This window comes from Microtus oregoni, unplaced genomic scaffold (assembly GCF_018167655.1).
Source record: "Microtus oregoni isolate MIOR12 unplaced genomic scaffold, Mior012 000008F_ref0000371, whole genome shotgun sequence".
NCBI lineage: Eukaryota > Metazoa > Chordata > Mammalia > Rodentia > Cricetidae > Microtus > Microtus oregoni.
This window is the reverse complement of record NW_024543067.1, coordinates 2813754-2837837: the sequence shown is the minus strand read 5'-3', so window position 1 is coordinate 2837837 and position 24084 is coordinate 2813754. Positions and strand designations below refer to the sequence as shown.

At 46.3% G+C, this 24084-nt stretch overlaps 1 protein-coding gene across 1 annotated transcript in view; it reads left to right on the top strand.

The window, feature by feature from the left end:
- Window positions 1-24084, top strand: part of Abca1 (ATP binding cassette subfamily A member 1) — a 120553-nt gene that overhangs the window by 23520 nt on the left and 72949 nt on the right. Inside the window, exons 3-5 of the mRNA XM_041656734.1 lie at window positions 5097-5190; window positions 8835-8976; window positions 9992-10110. Of these exons, the coding sequence (XP_041512668.1) occupies window positions 5097-5190; window positions 8835-8976; window positions 9992-10110 (355 nt within the window). The remainder of the gene's footprint in view (window positions 1-5096; window positions 5191-8834; window positions 8977-9991; window positions 10111-24084) is intronic.

The window sequence follows — 24084 nt, the reverse complement described above, 5'->3', positions numbered from 1 at the left end:
CCATTTAGTTTCGTGACAAGTGTTTGTCACGGTCTAACTTTTCTCAATGCTGAGTAATGCCTCAAATTCCTCATGAGAGGCGACATGGGGAAGAGAGGGTTTATTTTGGCTCACAGTGTGAGGAGGCAGCCAGTCACAGCAGGGACAGTGTCATAGAGCGTGAGATGGCTGGTCACATTCCACCTGCCCCGAGGAGCTGCGAGAGATGAATGTCTCTTTCCTTGTTGATTCACTGAGGAACTGCTGCTCACATTTTGAGTGGGTCACTTCCTCGCTCAGTTAAAACTTTCAGGAATATCCTTTCGGGTACACTCAAAGGTGTGCCTCATTAATTTCCCTGTGTTTCTAATCCAGTCAGGCTGGTCGTGGGTAGTAACCATAGAGTTAGCTTGGCGCCCTTCCTACATGACCAGGCTGTCCTCAAACTCAAAGAGATCCATCTGCCTCTGCCTTCCAGAGTGCTAGAATTACAGGAATGTGATATCACACCTGCCATTATCTAAGTGTTATTTTTTAGATGTATGTTCTTACTGTCAATAATGTTTGTTTTTTTTTTTTAAATTTCACTCCACATCATTACAGGAGCGTGCATACAGCACTGCTGCTGGAAGCCTTTCCCATGGTTCAGATTCATTTACCACATTTTCAACTCATTTGGGTTAATTCTGCCTTGCTCCCTAGATTAGTGACCATGCTGGGGACAGAAAGCATGTTTTCCTCCTTTTGCTTTGCTGTCTTTCCCTTTGGTTCTTTGTCTGTGCCGCTGCACCATCAGGCTTCTCAATCTCAGCTCAGCGGTAAGAAATAGTCACTGCTTTTTCAAATACATACTTTGTTTTTTGATTAGTGTTATTCAAAAGATTTTTCCTCAGTCCAGATCTTACTCCATTGACTGACTCTGTCTCCGTCTCCTTCTCTCTCTCTCTCTGTGTGTGTGTGTGTGTGTGTGTGTGTGAGAGAGAGAGAGAGAGAGAGAGAGAGAGAGAGCGCGACAGCCCTGGAACCACCCCATCCTTCTGTTAATCAGGATCAATCTTGACCGAGAGAGCACCACTGCTGTGTCCATAGACTGGGCAGTGAGATGCACTCGTGGCTACGGTGCATTAGCCTCTGCAACCAAGAACTAAAGTTAGACCTGGAAACCCAAGTGGACAGTGAACGTCTGTGGTGAGCGCAGCCTGGCACAGCCCTAAACAAAAATGCAGAAATGTTTGGTGCTGATGGAAGGTCCTAACAGCAGCCCCGCTGACCTAGGCTGTATGCTGTGACTTTGTGTCCCTTACAACTACAGACAGAGCCCTTCCTGGGACATGGGGTTGGCACCATCCTGGATGCGTTTGTGCTGCTGGGATGGAGAGGCAGAGGGCAGGGGTGCTGCCTAGCTGCAGCATAGTTGGTAGGAAAACGTCCCATCTCAAGTATCTGCTCCAGAGCCTGACTACTGTTGTTGAGAAGTCCTCCTGCAGAGGCACCTGCTTCTCATCCCCAGGCCAGAGATGGGGAGTTAGGAGAAGGACAGAGTGTGCTGTGGGATTCCCTAGGGTGGCCATGACTGTGGAGATTGCTTCTCGAGAACGATGTTCCCCACCCTTGTCACTCTGTGGAGGGAAGGTGTGCAGTGGGTTTGAAGAGCTTTCTGTAGGAGCTCCTGATGGGACAAGCACAGTGTCTTTCCTAAGCCGTTTTACTCCAGCGTTACTCTTAGGGCAGATGGTATGGTAAGAGATGGAGGAGAAAGCTGACTTTGATGGATCGCATTCCTGAGGAAGTCAAGTTCAGTTTCTAGAGGGAGGTACTCCATTTTTTTTTTTTACTGGATTATTTGTTCTTTTGACAACCAGTTTCTTGAGTTCTTTGTATGTTTTGGAGATCAGACCTCTGTCTGATGTGGGGTTAATGAAGATCTTTTCCCATTCTGTAGGCTGTCTTTTTGTCTTGTGGACCAACCATGTCCTTTGCTTCACAGAAGCTTTTGAGTTTCAGGAGGTCTCACTTTTTAATTGTTTCTCTCAGTGTTTGTGCTCCTGGGGTTATATTTAGGAAGTGGTCTCCTGTGCCAGTGCGTTCAAGTGTTCAGTATACACTTTGAAAGACCAGTAATGTACATGGTGAGGGAAAGGGGCTACAAGAAATTCATGTGTGTAGGGGCTAAGCCCTTCAGTGAGATTAGCTTTGGATCTAAGCTTTTTCTGTATACCAGGATTCATAGACAATTTATTAATCAGTCCCAGTCTCTTCATATGTAAAGTGTGTAATAATAGTAATAGTACTAATTTGGTTGTCTGACTATGAGATAGACATATGAAATGTATATATTTATATATAACTTAGTTGAGTGTTGGCTATCATAATTATCATGGTCTGCTTCCTTCATACCCTAGTCTGGTTGCACACTTTGGCTTCACCTCCTGAAAATGATGTCTAAGATTTTGTGTGCTTTGCTGCAAGAACTGTGGGTATGGGGTACGGCCCTCAGCAACGATCCATTCATTCTTTCAGCTGGCCGACATCATCTGAGCACCTGCCTCTTTGTAGACTGTAAGCATGGAACTGCAGAGGTGTCCAGAATTACAAGGCTTGCTTTCTTGGGTCAGTTCAGTGCCCTGTGGGGCTGGCCCGTGCCAAGTTCCACCAATGCATATGACGTTTGTTAGGTGTGTGTCTCCAGCACAGCTCTGACCAAGGCAGTCTGGCGGGTACTGCATTGATACAGGAAGAAAGATTTTAGTTCCAGCAGCTCATAATTTGTCTGAACCTCTGTTCTTCACTTATAGAATAGTATCATTACAGCCTGCATGTTGGGGTCACTGTGAACTATGAGATTTTTGTGACGAGAGGCACAGAAATCTCTTAAGTGTGCTGTAGAGGTTCATACTAGCTCTAACTGTTACCCATCTCCACGGCGTGGGGTCATCTTGTGTCTGTGGGACCTGTAGACATTGTTAGTTCCTGCTGCATAGGGAGGTGTGTTGTTTCCTACTGGAGATGGCCTGCCAGGTCAAATAGAGTTTCATGTGACTCTGAAATCAAGTACAACTGGCCCCTGATCTCAGTTCTGCTGCTGACTGCTTCCTTGGCTTGCTCTGCTTTTCAGTGTAAAATGGAAACAGTAAGGGTGCCAAGCCCTCAGTGATGTTCTGAGGATTAAGGAAGTGATAGGAGCCTAGTACATATTGGGCTGTCTGTAAACGGTAGCTGCTATTTATGCTCTAAGTTGAAATAGTGGCTCTGGAGCCTCAAGATAAATGACTGCTTGTCTATATTCTGTTTAGACTTTCAGGGTTCATTATTCTTCCTTAATTCATTTACCGTCCTGCCATTTTTAGAAGCTTTATTTCTGTGTTTGCTAAGTCATGTGTATGAGAGGTTTTATAAAGCCGCAGGCTTAGATTGCATACGGTTCTGTGTCCTGTGTTCTTGGTTAGCAATATCTGTGTTTTATGAGCATTGCTGTAATGACAGGTAATATATTGCCACTGGATGGACCTTAATGTAATCATTTCCCCTTTGCTGTACTATTAAGTTATTTATTTACCATATTTTTAGTCAGAGCATTTCAGTGAATGAATATATTCATGTATGCAGCCTCTGAGTTTTTTTTTTTCTTAACTTTGCTTCTTCGGATGAATTCCCAGGAATATTACTTGGTCAAAGGGGATAAACATGCCTTTTGAATGCATATTGCCAAACTGCTTTCCCAGCGAGATCAGCTGATTTTTGTTTCCGTCTTCCTGATTTTATAAACTTCAGTTCATTCTCTTACCCCATAAATGCTTACCACGTTTAGCCCTAACTATGTTGCAGGCATACTGAGAAGACGGTAACAGAGGAGAGAAGCGCATATGTAATACATTTGTGCTGTGCCAACTGCTGTTAAGACACAGAATACTGGTACCTCAGAGGAAGGGCTCCAGTCTCACTGGTTAGAGAAGTCATTTTCAGTGTCCAGGGAATCCAGCCTGTGTTCTCTGGGAGAAAGTCATGCCCCAACCTCCTCTGAGTCCCAGTTTATCTAGGTATAATTGGCAAATAAAACTTATACAATGTGATGATTTGCTATTCAAAAGAGAAAAGGACTCGATACCATTTTCAAACTTAAAGGCTTTGTTGCTTTTGTGGGATTATTTACAGACATCTTTAGTCAGATGAGTCCTTGCTCTTAGGGACCCGTTTCCAGCATGGTTCTTCCAGAGAACCATGGTTCTTCATGGCTCTTACCCTTCTCTGTCCTGAGGCGCTGTTGGTGTGAACTGCTCTCTAAAGTTTGTTGGTAGCAGGCCTTTGTTAGGAAACGTTAGAAGAACATGGGAGAACATTAAAATTGAATGGTTTTATCCTGGAACATTCGCAGCTTCCATCTTGTTTCAGTTTCCCTCCTGAAGATCAAAAAAAAAAAAAAAACCAAAAAAAACAAAAAAAACAAAACAAAACAAAAAAAAAAAAACCGAGCTTGGTATGAAGAAGCCATGCCAAAGTTCTTAGAAAATTAAAAGTTACTTATTTAAACTAGGAAAAACAAACAACAAAGTAAAAATCCAAAATCCCCCAACACTCCAAAGTTCCAGTCATCCTGAGACAGTTTGCTTCTCATAGAAAGGGTTGTCAAGGGGCCATGACAAACCATAGTGTAAATGAATGTATTCTACAATGAGGAATGCTCCCAGTGAGATCTTAAGGGTTCAGTGTGGAAACCGGCGATAGAAACAGATCATCTCCAGGGCTTGGGGAGGTGTGACTGAGGACCTGTGTGAGTTTCTGGGATGAGGGCATAAGAGAAGGGCTTCCTAGCTCCGGCTGCAAGTTTAATGGCTTAGTCTTGAAGACTGCACAGAAGGGAGTCTGAAGAAGCAGGCAGGAATCATTTTTCTGCCTTAAAGGAGACACAGGTATAGAATGGGATGTTACAGGGTGTTGTTAAATAAACTGAAGCTCAGACAGAGAGAGAGAGAGAGAGAGAGAGAGACACACACACACACACACGCAAGAAGTCAGTCGATTGCTGAGCTTCTCTGCGAATTTCTCAGAGCTGATAGCAGTTGGCTCTCCTGTTACTTTTTTTAAAAAATTCACACGATTGTGTCTTATTTTCGGTTCAGTGTCAGCTGTTACTGGAAGTGGCCTGGCCTCTCTTCATCTTCCTGATCCTGATCTCCGTCCGCCTGAGCTACCCACCCTATGAACAACATGAGTGTGAGTATCTGTGGACCATGCCTGAGGCTTGGTGATGGCTGATGAAATGTGAAACCATTCCCGAAGATGCCATCTTCAGGAAAAACACCACAAAGAACTTGGGACAGAAAATCTAGGCTTTGTATATATGTTTTTTTGTTAGGGCATGAACTCTGGAGATATTTGTAGTCTTAGTGAATGATGATGGCAGTAATGATAATAATAGCTAACATCTGTTCCACACATTTTTAAAGCATGATAATAAAATAACCTTAGTAAGAGTTCAGAAAGTTATGATTAAGACTCCTCACCCTTAAGGCAGCTAGTCAGATGCTAGTTTCTGGTTCCTGGTGGTCCTTTTGTTTGCATTGTCTAGTAATCACATGGTTGAAAATCCTGGAACACTGATTGCAACACATACCTTCTAAAGATTTAATCATTTTTTAAAAAGAAGTATGCCTATGTGTCTGTGTGTGGGTGTGTGTACGTGAATGCAGGTGCCTGAGGAGGCTGGAGGTGCCACAGCCCCTAGAGCTGGAGATGGAGGCACTTGTGGGCCATCCAATGTGAGTTCTGGGAACCCCACCCGGGTCCTCTGCAAGAGTACTTTGTGGTTCTAACCACTGAGCCCACCTCTCCAGCTCTGAGAGCTTACACTGTCTTTGTGTGTGATATCTCAGTTTGATTCATGCGGTTATATTTCGTCTGGCTCCCAACAGTCTTGTATAATAGACTTTATATCATTCGCTTGGTAACTCAGTTGGGTGTCACACACCTATAATGACTTGACCGAAGTTACATATCTAGTAGAGGTGGGATAGAATTGAGGCCACCTGGCTCTCACTCATGTGTTCCAACAGCAGCCTTGACAGTGAGCATTGAAATACAGTAGTGACTAGACACATACGGTTACCTGGGTGTGACTCCTGGCTTCTGCATGATGACAAGTGACTTTAGCTTCTTTATAAAGAGAACAGTGACACCTAAGAGCCCTTGCTCTGGTGTTGCCAGAGTTACCATTTTACAGTCCCACCATACTTGGTGGATAGATGGAGCAACACTCCAGAAAGTCCTGAATCTGAAGGATTTGCATTTGTGTAGGAGTTTTGGCTGGGCTCTTCTTACCACTGACCAACAGTCCTCTGGGCTTACAAGAGCCTGTTCTTCCAAGACAGCACTAAGGCCACAGCTACCTTTCAGTTAGGTTTCTTGGTCTCTTTCCCATCTCTTACACAGCTTGCAGATGCAGGCACTTTCATACTAGTTCACTAATAGACATTCTGTATATTCAGGTTATAACTGCATGGCTCAGTCACTCTAGACATTACTTTCTGATCTCGTTAGTTAGAACAGCAGAGTAGAAAGCTAAGGTGAAGCTTGCAGATATGTCTGCACTCTGGAACCATGTACTAGTGTGAGATTTTTCCCTGTAAGTCTTTGTGGGTCAGGTCAGAGTCATCAGGGTCCTAATATCTCCTTTGGCTCTTTGGTGTCCGTTACGTTATTTGACTGACATCCTGGATACACAAGTCTAATTCTCATCTTGTTTTTCTTTGCTCATAAGATGAGGTACAGCGTGCGAGGAAGAGTCTTTACTAAAGGATGGGCGAAAATGTCTTCCCATCTCTGCCCTGTCCCTAGCGCTAGTATCTCTGCAAGCTGAAAGAGGCAAATCCTGTGGTCATTGGAGTATTTGGTTGGGTTACGTAAATCTGCACTGAATGAGGAGCAGCAGCTCATTAGGCAAGGGGCCTTGTTTGGTTTTCCTTGAACTGTTAACAGGGAGATAAAGAGATTAACTGAGTAAATGTTCACCGGGCCAGAGTCCCTGCAGAGACGGGCCTTAGGGATCAGACCTCGTCACATCCTTCCATGTTGCCTCTTTTTAAAGATTAAAGAGCTCCCAGTACGTGTTGGCCTTTGGTCTACTTCTGGGGAGTCTCTATTAGCATATTTACGTGAAAGCAGAAGATGAAGAGAAACCATCTTTGGAGGAAGGCAGGAGCTGGGAGATGGACAGCGGTAAAGGGAGTACTGCCGTAGGCACGCCAAGAGACTCAGAGGTGCTAATCGGGCCATTCGTGAGCTTTTACCTTTCTCTGGGCACTCTGTAAAAGGGCTCTTTCTTCTAAGCCAGCCTGGGCTACAGGATAAAAGCTTGTCTCATAAAAACAAAAATGAAACCACAAGATGCTTTGCCAGCCAGAGCTCATGTAACACCCTTTGCAGGTTGACCAGTGTTTCACAGGTGAGAAAGCAAGGCTTGGAGATCAGCTGGACTGTGTCTCGCACACGGCGGGGACTGGGTGTAAATCTTAGTTGGTTTGACTCCAGAGTCTATAACAATACAAGCTAGTCACCACCTGAAGCCATGGTTCTTAGTGCCTGCCAAGTTTTTGGAGAACTCTGAGAATATGGTGAGAGCCAGAGCCAAGATCTTTTCGTCCCAACATGAACAGGCTTCTGGATTAAGAACCCCTAACCAAGCACATTTGTCTTGATTCCCATAAGCAGCACTTGAAGATCCCTGCCGAAAACTTACCCGCGCCTCTGCAGACTCTGACCTCACCCAGACATGCCTAGTCATTATTTAACCACCAAATGTAAGAGAAAGAAGCTGACAGGGACGTGGTAGGTGGGACCTCCTTTTATTGATGAGTGACAAAACAATATAAAAACAGATAGAGTTTCCCAGCTGAGTTTGGTCCCAAGGGAGCATGCTTGTGAGGAGCCACTTCTCTGGGTGAACTTTAGGGCTGGCAGATGTTTGCCAAATGAAGGCGAGCACAAGGGGGACCGAGAAAAGTAATGCGATGATGATGAAGGCTGCAGCTGCAGGTGAGGTGATGATGATGAAGGCTGGAAAGCTGCAGCTGCAGAGTAAGGTGACAATGATGATGAAGGCTGCAACTGCAGACTGAGGTGATGATGATGAAGGCTGCAGCTGCAGGGTGAGGTGATGATGATGATGATGAAGGCTGCAGCTGGAGGTGAGGTGATGATAATGATAATGATGATGATGAAGGCTGCAGCTGCAGGGTGAGGTGATGATGATGATGATGAAGGCTGCAGCTGGGGGTGAGGTGATGATGATGATGATGAAGGCTGCAGCTGGGGGTGAGGTGATGATGATGAAGGCTGCAGCTGGGGGTGAGGTGATGATGATGATGATGATGATGATGAAGGCTGCAGCTGGGGGTGAAGTGATGATGATGAAGGCTGCAGCTGGAAGGAGGAGGCTTGAGCTGGGCTCATAGTGATGAAGTGTCTACCCCAGCCATGTGCAAGTCTGAGTTCTTTATCGGCCTCAGTGTGAGGAAACTGCATTAGGTCCCTGCCAAGGTCCTTCTGTGTCTCTTAGAGATGAGGCTAGTGGTGGAGATCCAGTCACTGGGGACCAAGCACTGGCTGCTTGCCAAGCACTTTGTGTCCATGGTCTGATGTCCCCCATGCATTACTTTCCCAAGGTTGGTGTCATGAGTTCCAATCTACAGATGATGCCAAACAGAACCATTGTCACCATTGTTTGGTGTCCTGGTCTTAACTCGGGGCCAGTCACTTCGGAGGAGGCAGGGTCTTCTGGGACATGGTGAATGAGACAGGTGTGCGAAGGGCTGTGTCAAAATCACTTCAAAGAACTAATGTTTTCTCTGTGTTTTCAACAGGCCACTTCCCGAATAAAGCCATGCCTTCTGCAGGAACCCTTCCGTGGGTACAGGGGATTATCTGTAATGCCAACAACCCTTGCTTCCGTTATCCGACTCCCGGGGAAGCTCCCGGTGTTGTTGGAAACTTTAACAAGTCCATGTAAGTAACAGATCAGGTTTTCTTACCCAGACTTGTCCGTTAATCCTTATTCTTTCCTGCTTGAAGAGGGTTTGCATGAGAAGTCTGCAGAATGAATGAAGGAGGGGGGACTTGCTCCAGGATTTAAGATTATGGGATTTAAGAGCCACAGTGATTATGTGGCCCAGGGCTATCTACTCAGAGCTGATGCCTCTGGGAGACAGAGCAAGCTCACTCCATCTAATTCACTCACTCCAGGTATTTGCTGGACCTCTGACACGGCCCATTCTAGGAGGCAGGGCCACGCATTGGAAGGGTCTGGTCCCCAGCAGCTTAGAGCCCAGGCAGGAGTGTGCTGTCCTCAGCTCTCAGGTCACTGCTCTGATGTCAGGGATGACTACAGTGTCATTGCTGTTGACAGGTGTTTCTCTCCCCGAGTGGGAGCTGCCTGAGAGCATGACGCTGCATTCTTAATGTCTGTGTTCTGGGCTCAAATGCTGTGTGGGATAAACATTTGCCAAACAAGAGGGTGAAGCTCCCTGAGATGTGCAGAGTCTCAGAATTAGAATGGATCAGGGACCGTAGGACGTGCTGCAGGAGATGGGGCTGTAGTTGGTCCAGGCAGGGTCACGTTTATAATGATTGTGTGTAGGTTGTGGACCTTTTGTGGGTACTTTCAGATATAATAAAAATATTATAATTTATTGGTACGCAGATACATATAATCAAGGGTAAATTCACTACTGTATATACATCCCTGTTATATTTATTTTGAATTTATATTTTGAATCAATGAAAACATTTTCATGGCTCATAAAGCATATTTGGGGCTATAGGCACTAGGTTTATTTTGGGCAGTAGATCGTCTTTGTGTGTGTATATGTGTGCACGCATGTGCATGTACACATACATGTGTGTTTGTGCATGGTGGACACTTGAGGCTGGAATGATCACTAGGTAGTAGGGGAAGCTAGGTTGGGGAGAGAGGCTGCTGGCCTAATCAGGTCTTTTCGATGTTATTTTGTTCCCTTTTTAGTGTGTCTCGCCTGTTCTCAGATGCTCGAAGACTTCTTTTATACAGCCAAAAAGACACCAGCATTAAGGACATGCACAAGGTCCTGAGAACATTACGGCAGATCAAGCATTCCAGCTCAAGTAAGCAAAATCCTCCTGTTCATGCATCTGGAAGTGGACACTTTCCTGCCCGTGTGGCCTGGGCTTGTTCTCCAGCTTGCTTGCCATAGAGCGGGCTTTTTCTTCAGTGGCTGTGCGGTCAGTCTTCTCTGAAGGAAGCCTTGGCAACAGAACTAGAAAAGCTAGTTGCTACAGACAGTGATTCTGGGGACAGCGATCCCAGACAGAAATGGCACTGGCTTGCCATTAAGGCCACCAGGAACACAGCTGGCTGCCAGGGGCATTTTTGAGTTGTCCACAGGATTTCCATGGATAGACGAATTCATAGCTGAGGTGTTTCTGTGTGTGTTAGAGCAGTTAGCATTCTGCCTTGATAAGGGTAAATAAAAGTTAGGCAACTTGGCTAGAACGGTAGCCGTTTGGCTTATTCTGACAGGCATTTGAGTTCCCGTCTTGAAACAGTGAAGTCTTTACCTCAGATTCGCTACGTGCCCAGGCAGTTAGTTCCTGGCAATGCCACTGAGGAAGTGCCTGAGGAACATACAGTTTGCTGACCAAGACCTTGGCAGCAGATGGGCAGTTGCCTGTCAAGGGGGTGGGGCATGTTTGATGGTCACTGGTGCAGGTAATGTTGTGTACAGTGAGGATTGAGAAGCCACCAAGGAGCCTTTAGGGTGCTGGTCTTTTTCTTGAAAGTTACCTGTGTTGCTGTGCTAAACTGTCAGTGATGAGGTATTTCTTCCATCCTGGGCCATCAGTGGCCACCGCTCCAAGAAAGTCCTTTTTACCCAGTTTGACAGTTGAGGAGGGAATGGATTGGCCTACCAATCCCAGTTTGTGATCCATTTAGCATGAGAAGAAATGATGTAAAATGGTAATGTTTTGGAGGATTGGGTGGGTGCTTGTTCGTGAGGACACAGAACTGTGATTTCCTTGGGCAGGAGAAGATGCATTATGGGGGCTGGAGAGCTCAGAAGTGACCAGTGCTTTGTACTTTTCCAACGGACCCAAATTTAGTTCCCAGCCCCCACTTTGACTCACAACTGCCTATAACTCTAGCTCCAGGGATTCTGGTGGCTTCTGGCCTCTGAAAGCATTGCACTCACATGCACACAGCACCCCTCCACACATACTCAGGTCAGAGCTGATCGGAGTGGCATGGGGGGTGGGGTATGGTTTCAGTACAGAGCAGCGTGGGCGGGCATGCTCTGGTCCCTGAGTCACCAGTGAGGTGCTTGCACCTAAACTGCTCCTGACTGTGTGGCCAGATCGTCTGAGTTGTTTTTTTTTTTTCTCGCCATGGAGGCCTCTGGTCAAGGCCAGGCTTTTCTATCGTGGAGGGCCGTCCCTGTTAGGTTGTCATGCAACAGAACTGTTATTTCTTCTGCCACCAGGAGACAGTGCCACACACATGGAAAGTCCTGGTGTACCCTGCTGTGTGACTTTGGGAATAACCCCTGGTCCCTGAGGGTTATCTCCTCTTATCTAACAAGGGGTACAGTAAGAGACCCATGCAGGGTTAAAACAGTATTTAATGCTTAAGAAACATCTAGGGACTATGAGCCGTGATTATTGCCCTAAAGAGTATTTTAAGGTTTATTTATTTTGGTTTATGTGTATGGGTGATTTACCTGAATGTTTGTATGTACATCGTGTATGTCTCTGATGTTCATGAGACCAGAAGAAGGTATTAGATCCCCTGGAACTGGAGTTCAGGTAGCAAGCTGCCATGTGGATGCAGGGAATAGAACCTGGGCCGTCTAAGGGCATCCAGTGCTCAGAACTGCTAAACCATCTCTCTAGCCTCCCTTGGATTATTTTCAAGACCAGACATCTCAGACAAAATATTTCACCTTTCTGAGACCTAGCTTCCTGAGTTATATATAATAAGATTACATTTTTATATATAGTATAGTGATATATTATTATATCATCAATGCAATAATACCTAAGATGAAAAGTCTGACTAACACAAGTTTTGGCACGTAGGTGACACTTAATAAGCAGAAGCCAGTGCCATCCTCACACGGCATTGTTGCATTTCTGACCATCTGACCTGTTCTTCTGCTTCTTAATTTGCGGGGCTGGCAAAGTGGACTGGCAGAGTTTCTGGTTCTTAGTGTAGGCTGCCTTAGAGAGGAGGGTGCTTTTCTTCTGTTGGCAGCTGGTGTTGTGAAGTAGGGTGGAGGAAAGAAACCACAAGTGTGTGCACAGCCTTTAGAAGGAAGCTGTCTTCCGGTGTTTAGTGTCCCCTTTGCCCTGCAGCTGGTTTTGCTTTGTTTCAGTATGTTTTCCTGTGCAGGGGATCAAACCCAGAAACTTGTACAAGCTAGGCAAGCACTGAGCCACACTGAGCTACATTTTCAGCCGCTGCTGGTTCTTGAGTTTCTGTCATTTTTCTTTGTTTATCCTGCAACAGAAAGCCAGGCCCCAGTTGCAGGGGAACTACTGAGAAATGCTTCTTCCTTCTCTAGGAAGGGGTCACCTTTTGCTGATTTTGAAAAAAACCCTCTTAGTCTGAATTGGAAGCTGGGGATGTCACTGTTATTTGCTACCAAGAGATCTATCTGTACCATCCTTTTTTTTCCCACCTCTGGTGAGGTAACTCATTTTGGGTGTTGATAGCCCAAACTGTGGGGAAGTTTGCCACCATGCTGAACCTTCTAGGGAATTAGTCTAATTCTGTGGCCCTCAAAAATCTGAGAACCGTTCTTGTGTCTCTTCCTGAAGTCTTTTATTTTTCTGGTCTAACTATCCTCCAACTCTCTTACTCAATGCTTTTCCTTCCAATTTCTGCTGGTTGCGTCTCAGGGTGTTTGTGTCATTCCTGAAGTTTACCAGAAATTACAAAAGAATTTTAGCATAGAGGAGAAAGGGACTTTTGCCTGTTCGAGTGTCGTATTTCTCTCTGTGCAGTCTGAGATTGCATGAGGCTTTTGATGTTCTTGTCATCCTGTTGACTCATAGTCCTTGTGCAGCCAACTCAAACTGCAGATCTTATGAACACACAGAACTGCAAGTGACTTGTTCTCTTTTCCCTAATTCTACTGCTTAACTCTCTGAGCTAAAGGGGACATGTCCATCTCTTCCAACGTACATCGTTAAATCTCCTCTACTCTCTCGTCTTACTCTAACCCCTTCAGATTCCGATTCTGCTATGATTATACAGCTGCTACTTGTTGCTATCTGTCTTCTATGGGTTCAGTGACTCTCTTTTTGATATTCCAGACATTGATCACTATGAGAACAAGGCTGGAGGCTGGGATTGGTCCCCTAGAGGCGGCCAATACCTTTGGACAGTACTTCTTAGGATCTTAGAGAGCTACTTGTCTATGTGATCATCACTGGAACCGCTGGGTCCTTCTTTGGAGTCCATTTGGAGACTTCATCTTTTTCTTTCCTTAGCTTCTTTGCTAAAGCCATTGGCCTGCCCATAGGGACTCTGTAGACATGGGAGTCTACTCAAACACTCATATCTTGTCTCAGAGTTTCCTGGGCAACAACATTGTTTTGCCTGTAGATTCGTGGGGCTGACTGCTTCACGTTTTCAGCCCTGTGCCCACCACGCTTATGTAGGTGCTACAATGGGGTGGGTGGGGGTCTTCCTAGGGGGAATCTGATACTGAAAGTGGAGGTGACTCCAGTTTACACGGTCATGCAAGTGACATCCTACGCAAATGACAGTTCTTAATTCTGACCCACATCAAATTGCAGATTCATGAGTATTATTGCTTAAGTGGGTATTAAAAAAGAAACGATGAATTAAGGAAGGCATTGTCTCATGTGGCTGTGGGGAAATTCTGGAGAGCAGATTGTTGAAGACTGAAGGTCGGACTTTGCTGGTGCAGGAGAAAGACTTGAGACTTCGGGTGACAGATTCAGCTTCTCACTCTCCCTAGCTGTGACCTTTGATTCTTGTTGGTACTCTACTTACTAGAGGTTGGACACTAGATCCCCTGGGTCACAGAGCATTCAGTGATGTCCTCTCTGTGGATTTCCACCAGTGAACATGAGCCCAGAGGGTAATACACAGTAAGTCAGAAATACTTTACTTCCCCTGTATTCCAGGGTGTTTGGCCTTTGCCAACTTATTTACCTTTTCTGGACCTTCACTTTCATTGTCTAACATTTGAGATTTGGTTCAATGACTTGAAGAGGTTTCCTCTTCATCTGGCTCAGTCCGTGGGTGGGGACACGTGTGGTGGTGTGGGTTACTAGGCTGTAGCCGTTCAGGGCAGGGTTAGGCCATGTTGGGGGTTCTGCTCTGAACAGCAGCACATTAGGGATGCATAGTAACCCCGAGTGTATCCTTAGAGACTGAAGTGAGAGCAGCCAGCTCTGATCCCGGCCCTTTCTCCTCAAGTCATATTGTTAAGTGAAATTCCTCTGGAGGACATCGGGGCTCACACAAGCAACTGTAGATCCACTTCCCTTGTGTAAACCAGAACCCCCCCCCAACACACACACACACACACACACACACACGGCTCAAAACTGACACCAAGTCTGTCTTGATTTTCTTTCACAAAGTGTGCCCCCCATAATTTCACTGGAAGGGCAAACCTGAATCCAGAGGTATGACATACACTGGAAAGGTAGCTTTTCACGTCCAAGGTCGGCCCTCTTCTAAGCCCCCAGAGCGTCTTAGCAATGTGTGTACTTCCTAATAATGTTTTCGTAAAATCTGCAAAGGTTAGATTCTTAAACAAAAACGTAGCCTGTATTGTGAGTTCCAGGCACTCGGATGGAGGAGGAGGCCCCCATCCACTAGGAAGCCCCCTCTACCCTTAACCTCCTCTCTAGGCTCTGTCCTTCAGCCTTACTTACTGCATCTGCTTCTCTCGTGGCAGGTCTCGGTGGCCTCTTGTCTTAGAATGGTGAGGGGGCCCAACGAGGCCCTTTCCAGTGGTTAGTTGCCAGTAGTTAGGACAGGGCTAGGGAAGAAGGTGTGACTGCTTTTTTCTGTGGGCAGTACTCTTACTGCTCTGCCTTTTAGTTTTTAGCTCCTTAAGATGGTTTACACAGTAATAATAACGAACAAACACGTTCAAAGCTGCTTCCCACCGGGCTTGTCTGCTCGGGTCTCCACCTTTTCCCAATGCAGCTCCTTGTCCCATTCACAGTGGGTGCAAGTTTCTGTGACAGGTCAGAGCTCCTTTTGAGGCATGGAATTAGGAAGTGCTTATTTATTCTGTGGGCTGAGGCTTGTGGGACCGTTTCAGGGTAGACCATCCTCACAACCTAAGGGGAACCCCCCCCACAACAAAACACACAGATACCATTTTCCCACAGTTAGCTAACCCCTTGTCCAGTGAAGTCCACAGGGGCTCCCAAAGTCTCACTGGTGTTTATGCTGGTCTAGGGACAATCCGACTTGTATGGGTTCTGTAGAAGTTCTGCATTCTTTACATCTGTGCATGATCCAAGTGGTGTGGTGTGGCTGAATGCCGGCCAGCTGATCTCTTGGGTGCATGGGACCCAGCCAAGATCCTAGCTCTTAGCTCTCTAGGTGTCTGGCCCTGTCCCAATTTATAGCCACACTGGCATGCTTTAAGTATAGAAGTCCAGAGGGTACTTTATGGACTGCAGAAGACTATTTTCTGGTCTTTTGTGTTTGGTCCAGGATAGGCAGCTGGCAGCTGAGGGATGATCTCAAAACTCTACCTGTGTGCGCATGCACTCCACGGTCCTTGGGAGTGACACTGTCCCTGAGAACTGTGCTCTTTCAAGTTGGGCACTGTCCACTCCATAGGGCTGTCTGCTGTGGCCTTCTGTTCGCTTTGTCTTCTAGTGGTGAAGACGATAGTGACAGCTCACAGCCCTTCTTCCTGCCCCATCTCTGATTCGGGGGCTTTTCAGATGTGTTCTCTCCAGGATACAGAAGCCCTTGAAGCTGCTATAAACATTACCAGGGTGAATCTTGGGCATGCTGGCACTGGACTGGATGGAGATGTCTCCAGGTTCCTGAGACCAGAGGAGATCCAGGGCAGTGTAGTGCATGTCATCGTCCTGAGTCAAGTCTGCTTGTCTCTGTCCCTTCAGCTAGGTGTCATGTTGAGGTAATAGCATGGCTACCATCTTCATCTGTTCATAATACAAAGCTGGTTTGGTCTTTCCATTGTGGCTTGGACCAACGAGTCTGTGCATTTTTGTCTGCAAGCCATGCTGGACTTTGCTTGCGGGAAACCACTATCCCGTTTTTGCCTGTCTGGTGATACTGACAGCTCCAGTATGGATCTTTGATTCTGCGTTAATCTTTGAAAGTCAAAAAGAGGTGAGCTCCAGAGGGCAGAGTGGTTGTGGGAACTTGGCACGGAAGTTGGCTGACGCAGGGATTTAAGGATAGCTGTTGATGAACAATGAACAATTTTTAAATATCCCCTGAGCTGGACAGTCAGAGTAGCTGGGTTCAAGTCCCGTCTCTGCTGCTGCTCATTTGTACCCATGCCTAATATATACCGCTCCTGTGCCTCACTTTCCTCAAAATGGGATAACAATAGCATCACCTCCTTAGGGATTGTGCAGCAATAAAAGGAGCCAATGAGAACAAGGCCTTTCCATAGAGACCTGGTGATATGTAAACAAGGCCTTTCCATAGAGACCTGATGATACTCAGTAGGTGGCCAGTGAGAACAAGGCCTTTCCATAGAGACCTGATGATATGTGAACAAGGCCTTCCCATAGAGACCTGATGATATGTGAACAAGGCCTTTCCATAGAGACCTGATGATACCCAGTAGGTGGCCAATGAGAACAAGGCCTTCCCATAGAGACCTGATGATATGTGAACAAGGCCTTTCCATAGAGACCTGATGATACCCAGTAGGTGGCAGATCTCTTCTCTGATTCACTGTGTTGTAGCCGTTATCACGGGAGGGAGGGCGTCTCTCTTTGAAACTCAGAGAGGCTAAGTACCTTGCCTGAGAAACCCCCGTTGGCAGCAGGTGACAAGACTAGACTCATCCTTTCATACTTTCTTGCTGTCACATCCTAGAGAGAGCTGCCCTCAGCACCTTGACGGCCCTTGAGGTCCCTGTGTGCAGGGGAACAGACAGACTTGGGTGGGGAAGGATAAGAAGGCTGTTGAGATGCATTCCAGATTGCCATTACTTCCCATCTTCCTGTGTCACAGGCACCAGGGGACGTTTCCCCCGGGTCTATCTCTGAAGACCTTCTGGTGACTCACCGCCACTTCTCCTTTTTGCTTGAAGTTCTGCCTTTTGTTTCATTGGGGCCATTGCTCAAGTCGGGTTATAGCCCCAAATGTCTGGCTTTCTGTCCTCATGTCGGACGCCTGTGCGTCATCTTATTGGGAGACCCGATGACGTGTCCGCATGTCATCAAAATGGAAAGCCTGTAAAATCTTCAGGTGGTTGTGATTCACCCCTTGTCTAAAGTTTTGATCTGAGGCTTTGGGGCTTCATCGTTTGAAACTTTTCTCCCTCCACGAACATCTCCCCAGACCTGTCACAGCCACGCCGTGTCCCGGAGCCCAGTCTGTGGGGTTGCCATCCAGGGCAGAGGCCTGGCTCCAGCTGAGCAGTACTCGGGACGCAGAGCTCCAGTGCAGTGTTGAAATATTGCTTGAGCTAAATCGAACCAAAGGTCAGCTTTACCCAGACAGGCATAGAAAACACAATTGCGTTCAATTACAGAATGCCACGGACCCCACAATATGAGGCTGCTTTTTAAAAAGCTTGAATTGTGACCATCAAACAACAGCGCTGTCGGTCTCCTGCCTTTCCTGCATGAGATTTGTTTACCCTGTGGGTGGTAAGGAGCAGCTCGGCAAAGGCTTTGTGTCTCATTGGAAACTCCGTGTTTCTACCCCTCCCGCCTCTGTTGCAGGGAGACACCGAAAGCCCATGTTAAATTGACTCTGTCTACAGACAAGGTCGTACGTGGTCGTGATGACATCTTGCATGAAAGATTTTAATGCATAGTATACATTCACTACACGTGGCCTCATGTCATACAGGGATACACTCACATAGGTACACTTGGCGTGCTTGGTGCTATGTTATATCAGGGTGGACTACCATAAATAGGTGTTGTATATTTGGTCCCATGGCGTATAAGGGTATATGCAGGTACGCATTGTATGTTTCATCTCGTATCATGCAAGGATATGCTCACATAGGTATGTCTGCATTGTATGTTCGGTTCTGTGTCATGTAAGGGTGTAGTCACATAGGTGTGAAGTGTAGGTTGAAGATATTCCTCCCTTACCCTTCCTTTCCTTTTGTTCAACCCTTCCCTCTCAGTAGTTCACTTGGTTTTCCTAAACCATTCTGCTTCTACCTTCATGTCATACATAGGTGGTTCTAGGTGTCTATATTAGATCCAGGACCCAAGTGAGAGAAAACATAGAATATCTATTTTTCTGAGACTAACTTAGAGTAATGTGATTATCTCCGGTTGTTTCCATTTTCTCCAAAATCCACAGCTTTGTTCTTTATGGCTGAAAAATATTCCGTCTCTTCCTCAGTTGTTGGACGTCCAGAGCTCCGGGGAGCATTGATGTGTATGTTTGTCAGTGTGGAAGTTTGCATTTTGAGTGGACTGTTGAATTTGGTTCTTTGAAGCGGCATTCGCCGATCAGTACCGTCCCCATTTTATGGATAAGAAAACTGAGTCTAAAAAGGTTGCATCTATTGCTCAGTGCCACAGGGTCGTAACTTGGGTCCAGGTCTCTGAAACTTGAAGTTCCACATCTTTCTATCGTACCATGATGCCGGGCTGCCACACTCCAACGCAGGGAAGTGTGGGTGCCATTGCCAGCTCCTGATTTTGGAAAGTCACATGATTCCTGTAGCTGCCAGTAGCATGGAGAGAAGTGGAGTTGTGAAATCAAGAGTTGTTGGGTTTTAAGCTCGCCTCTGGCTTGTCCTGTGACCTTGAGCCAGCTACTCCCTGCTCCTGTCTATTTCCTGGTTTGGAAAAATGAGGGTAACTATAGTACCTTTCTGGGAAGCCAGCTTTAGAGGTTCTGGAAATTGATCTGTATAATGTATCTGAGGCTTTGTCAATACGGCACAGTGTTTCCTGCCTCAAAGTGCCACCGCGTCCTGGTAAGTTTATTAATTTTAGACATTAGAAGAAATCAGACAATTTCTCCCGAAACCCGCCTGGAAAGAATCCCACCTCAGTGCCTGCCATGTGTTCGTCTTCCTTTCCTTCTCTTGTTCGCTGGTCTGTCTGTCTTGGCCTGTCTCTTTATCTCTGTTTTTTCATTGTCTCTATCTCTCTGCCTATCTTTCTCTCTCTGTCTTTCCGTCTGTTTTCTCTCCGTGTGTATGAATATGGAGGCCAGAAATTGATACCAGGGGTCTTCCTTGCTCATAGACTGAATCATGTTCTCTTATTTAAACCCAGGACTCAAGCATTTGGCTAACTTACCTACCCAGCTTGCTCTGGGGATCATGTCCTCTGTCTCTAGTGTCTCTCCTGAACTACCTCCCCAACCCCTGTTCCCTGGGTTTTTCAAGTCCCCACAAACTGATTCTAGTCCTGCATCCTTTAGTGTCTGGTTTTAATCACTTAGAGACAGGTCATGCCTTATAACTGGATGGCTTAAACTCTCCCCTCCCCAGACCTCCCCACCTCTGTCCATTCTGTCCCATTCAGTCTTTCCTGTGGTTTTGACCTTTCTCTTCTCTCTCCTTCTATCTTCCAAGCATGCTCTCAGTGCTGTGCACCCCTCTGCTAGTCACAAAAGGCTCCCTAGGAAGTATTTTCTTATCAGCTGTTTTTCGTGTTTTCCCTGATATTGGCTTCCTGTTTCTTGTTTCTCCTTAAGTTCAGAAGTCCTTTGGGCCAGTGTTAGCAACTCATATTACCTTTCTTTCTGGGTTCTCTCAGCCAGCCTGCATGTGGTCACCACCTGCTGACCAGTGAGAACCACAGCCTTCTCTGGTTCCTTGCTACCATTCAGACACTTACTAGATGACACAAGTCCTTATTTCAGTGGCTTCTAGCAGCTTCTCCCACTTCCTTCTTGTCAGCAAGACAAGCATATTGGTTTAGTCCATTCTAGCTACCGTAAGAAAATACCCATGACTCAGTACATTTACACAATAGAAATTGTTTCTAAAGAGCCTGGAAGTCCAAGGTTGGGATGTGGCAGTGTCAGTCTCTCTCCAGAAGAGGGTGGGATGCCCTCTTCTGGAGGGGAAATCTCTTTCTTTACTCTAACCTGATAGAAGGGACATAGATATAATAATAAATTATTATTCTGACTTTTTCTGTATATGAGTGTTTGCTTGTATCTATGTGTGTCGTGTGTGTCTTCAATAAAAGGTATAATGCCATCCAAGCAGACTCTGCTCTGATGATTGCTTTACCTTGTAGGCCTCTAATTTCCCAGCATTCTTATCCTGTCCAGAGAACTACTGCCATAATGCATGGGTCTAGGGAACCGTGCCCCCTTCTGTGATCTCAATCTTGTCTGATTCCTGAATAGCAGACAGGCCCGCTCTGCCCTCTTATTCTGTTCCTGTCTCCTCTTAGATGGCAAGGGCAGGGATTACATCGTATAATATCTCTTTTGTTCCTGCTTTTGGGACACACTGAGTGGTTTTATTCCTTTGAACTTAGCACTGCTATTTTGGCACAGTAGACATTAACTAATACACACTTACTTGTTTTCACCAAATAATTTAAACAACACAAGGTATCTAAAGCTTTGTTGCTTTGTTGGTCCAGAGAGAAGATTGCTGTTGTTTGTCCCCAGAGAGTTCAGGCTGTGTAGCCATGAATAGTCAGGTCCTTTGGCGGCTGTAGACCTAATCGCCAGGACCGTTTTATCAACATGTATTTTGAATGTACTTACGCTCCAATTTGTGTTTTCTTGTGCATTATTTATGACACATGCTTAGTGCCTTTAGTGCTTGCTTGACTCACACTGGAAGGGAGACCTCTGTTTACAAAATACAGAGGCTCAGAAGACCTGAAAAGTGACTTCCAAAGTCCATAGAACTGGAACATTCTGGAATTGTGATGTGATACAGTTCATTAGATTCCAAAGTTTCAGAAAGTTGAGCTTTCTGAAGTTTCTTGAATTCTTCAGAAAGCCTTCACTGTAGAAACAGAAACGTCTTCAGGGCCCCATGATTAGCAGGGAGATCTCAAGGCAGGTGCACCCCACAATCTGCCCCACCCTTGTTCACACTAACAGTTACCCCAGGGTATAGCTATCCAGCTGCCCCTCCTTCTCTAGAGTATCCCACAAAGCCTTCTGGAGACATCTCACCCCTGAAGAAAGCACAGCCCTGCATCCCAAAAGAAACCCAAGAAACTGATCCCTGAAAGCTGGGCATGGTAGCATGTCTATAAATGCCAGGACTTGGGAGGCAGAAGCAGGGGAGTGAGGAGCTCAAAACCAGTCTTGGCTGCACAAGACTTTGGCCTCCACAAAGGAGCCAAGTAACCAACTGAAAAACAGGTGTGATGTGTCCAGGCCCTTTGTAGCTGAAAATATTTCAGTCTTGTTTATAAGACTTACCAAATAGGCCTAAGTAAAACCGCAAGAATGCCATCAGTCCCCCTCACCCCCCACTTCAAGTCTTTACCCATTTGGTAGAGCAGGGCTGCTACTATCTGACCCTGCCTCCACCCCAGGGGTTCCACTTAAGAAGACTGCAGGCCAGGGATGCTGTTGTGTCTTTCTCTACTTCTCCTTTTCCTCCTTTGCTTCCTCCACCCACTTCTCAAGCTGCTGATTGTTGTGGTTCCGTTTTGTGGAGAACACAAGACTGCAGAGATCTTGAAACTTAAGCTGGGGCTTGGAGAGGGCACTGACCGAGAGTAACCTCGGTGATGGGTGCCAGGGCTTCCCTCCTCCGCCTTCCTCTGCTGCCTCCCGCCCTCCTCCTTCTCTCTCCTCCTCCACTCCCAAGCCTGGATTCCAGCAGGCAGGCAGTAGAGAAGGGAGGGAACACTTCTTTGGCCAGGAAGACCCCCAGGGCTAGGGCTTCTCTTTACCACCAGCCTCTCTCTGCCTGTGGTAGGTTTCCTTAGCTCGGGCACAGAGGCCTGACCCAGATGAACAGCAAGAAACCCGGGATTGTGTCTCACTCTTTACCAGCCCACAGAGGCATCTCATCTGTTTGTTCCTTTTAGACGCCAACCTCTTGTTTTCCTGTTCTCCTCCCCTTTGCCCTGCTTCACAGTGCACAAAGCCCCAGGGACAGGGATGTGGTAGGCCGCTGTTTGCCTCTCAGGCCCATCAGGGAGCTAGGCTCAGCCGCTCAGGTACTGTGGTCCATGTTGAAGGGGTTGTGCCGAGAGAACTCACTTGGCCTTTTGTTGCATACAGCTTTCTGTCACATTTTGTGACTGTTATCACACCTCTCCAAGCGTGTCAGCTCTTGGTCTTGCATGAGTGTGGGTGTGTGTGTACATTTTAGGTCAGTGGTCACTTAGGGATTTAGGCTCTCTCACTGAACCTGGAGCTTGCTGATCTGGATATACCAACCGGCCAGCAAGCCTCAGGTATGGGCTGTCTCCACCTCCCCAGCACTGTGATTGCAGCCATGCTTCATGGTGCATGACTTTTCACATTGGTGTTGGGGCAGGAGTTCAGTTTCTTGCGCTTGCCCAGTAGGTATTTTACTAAGTGAGCTACCTTCCCAGCCCCACTGTCGAGTTCCCATTTGTAATCTTTGCTTCCCACACCAACCTATGAATGTTATTAGTTTCATTTTATTTTTAAAACATTTTTTTATATTTTATTTATTTGTTTTGTCTGTGTTGAGGTGGGGTGTGAAGGGTAATGTGTGAACGACACCCCATGTGGGTCCTGGGCATTGAGATTTGGTGGCAGCTGCTTTCCCAGCTAAGCCGTCTTGTTGGCCCCAGCTCCATTTGAGGTCCAAGAAAACTGAGGCCAAGAGAGACCAAGGAAAGGAGCCAAGTGAGGTTCATAGTCACAGAGGTGGTGGGGGGCAGAGCCAGTATTTGAGCCCAGCCTTTCTGATATCTATCTGCAGTGCTGGATCTCTTGGACCATGTGTTCCTCTCAGATAACATGGAAAATAATTTTTCAGGGAACATTTTCCCCAACCACATACTCCACAGATAATAAAAGCCAGTCTATGTCAACTCATTTGGTCAGAGTTAGATGACTGAGTGGCAGTGTCTGTCCCAGCAATTGTCCTTTGTCTTCTCTAGAATGCCTGCTGTGTTGCTGGTCATCTGCTTGTGTCTGGCCTTGCAGTTGCCAGACAATGTGATCCTTCTTGTTGGTTCTCTATAAAATGTTAGGTTCCTTTTTTCTTTTTTTCCCTCCATTTGCATCTTCCTTCCTTCTCTCTCTCCTTCCTTTTGTGTAGTACCAAGGATTGAACTGGGGCTTCTGCATGGTAGAATGTTCTACCCCTGAGCTATAGCCCTTGCCCATTTCCCCCTTTTTCTTTGTGCAACAAAGAGTTGTTAAGTTGCTGATGCTGCCCCAGAGCCCCAGATAGCTAGGTTATAACAGGCCTGTGCCATTGGGCTTGGCTTTTACTCATTTTTTCATGAAGTTCTGAATAGACTCTTGAGTGAGTCTTGGCCCTTTCTTGTAGACAGTATTGGCAGAGAAAAAAAAGAAAAGGAAGAATAGTTTTATCCCACCTGGGAACTCATCCAGGCAAATGCATAATAGATGCATAAATCTGTGTGCACACACAAGTGCACACACAGACACATCTTCCCAGCTGTGAATTTGACCCCCCAGTGTTCTTGGCAAAGTCCCTTCTCTCAGTGTCTATTCTGAACACAGCAGCTCAGCTAATGAGGGCAGCGTCCCTGAGCAGGATCAGATTAGCAGTTCTTTCAGGAGCGTGTCACTCAGCACAGGAATTTCCCCAGCGTGCACAGACATTGCTCACTCAGCCCTCGCTGTCAACCTGGGGAGGTGGATTCTACTGTCAGTGCTGTTGTTTGCTGGTTTGTTCACTTATTCTGGTACTGGGAATGGAACTCACAGCTTCATGCCTACTAAGTAAGTGCTCT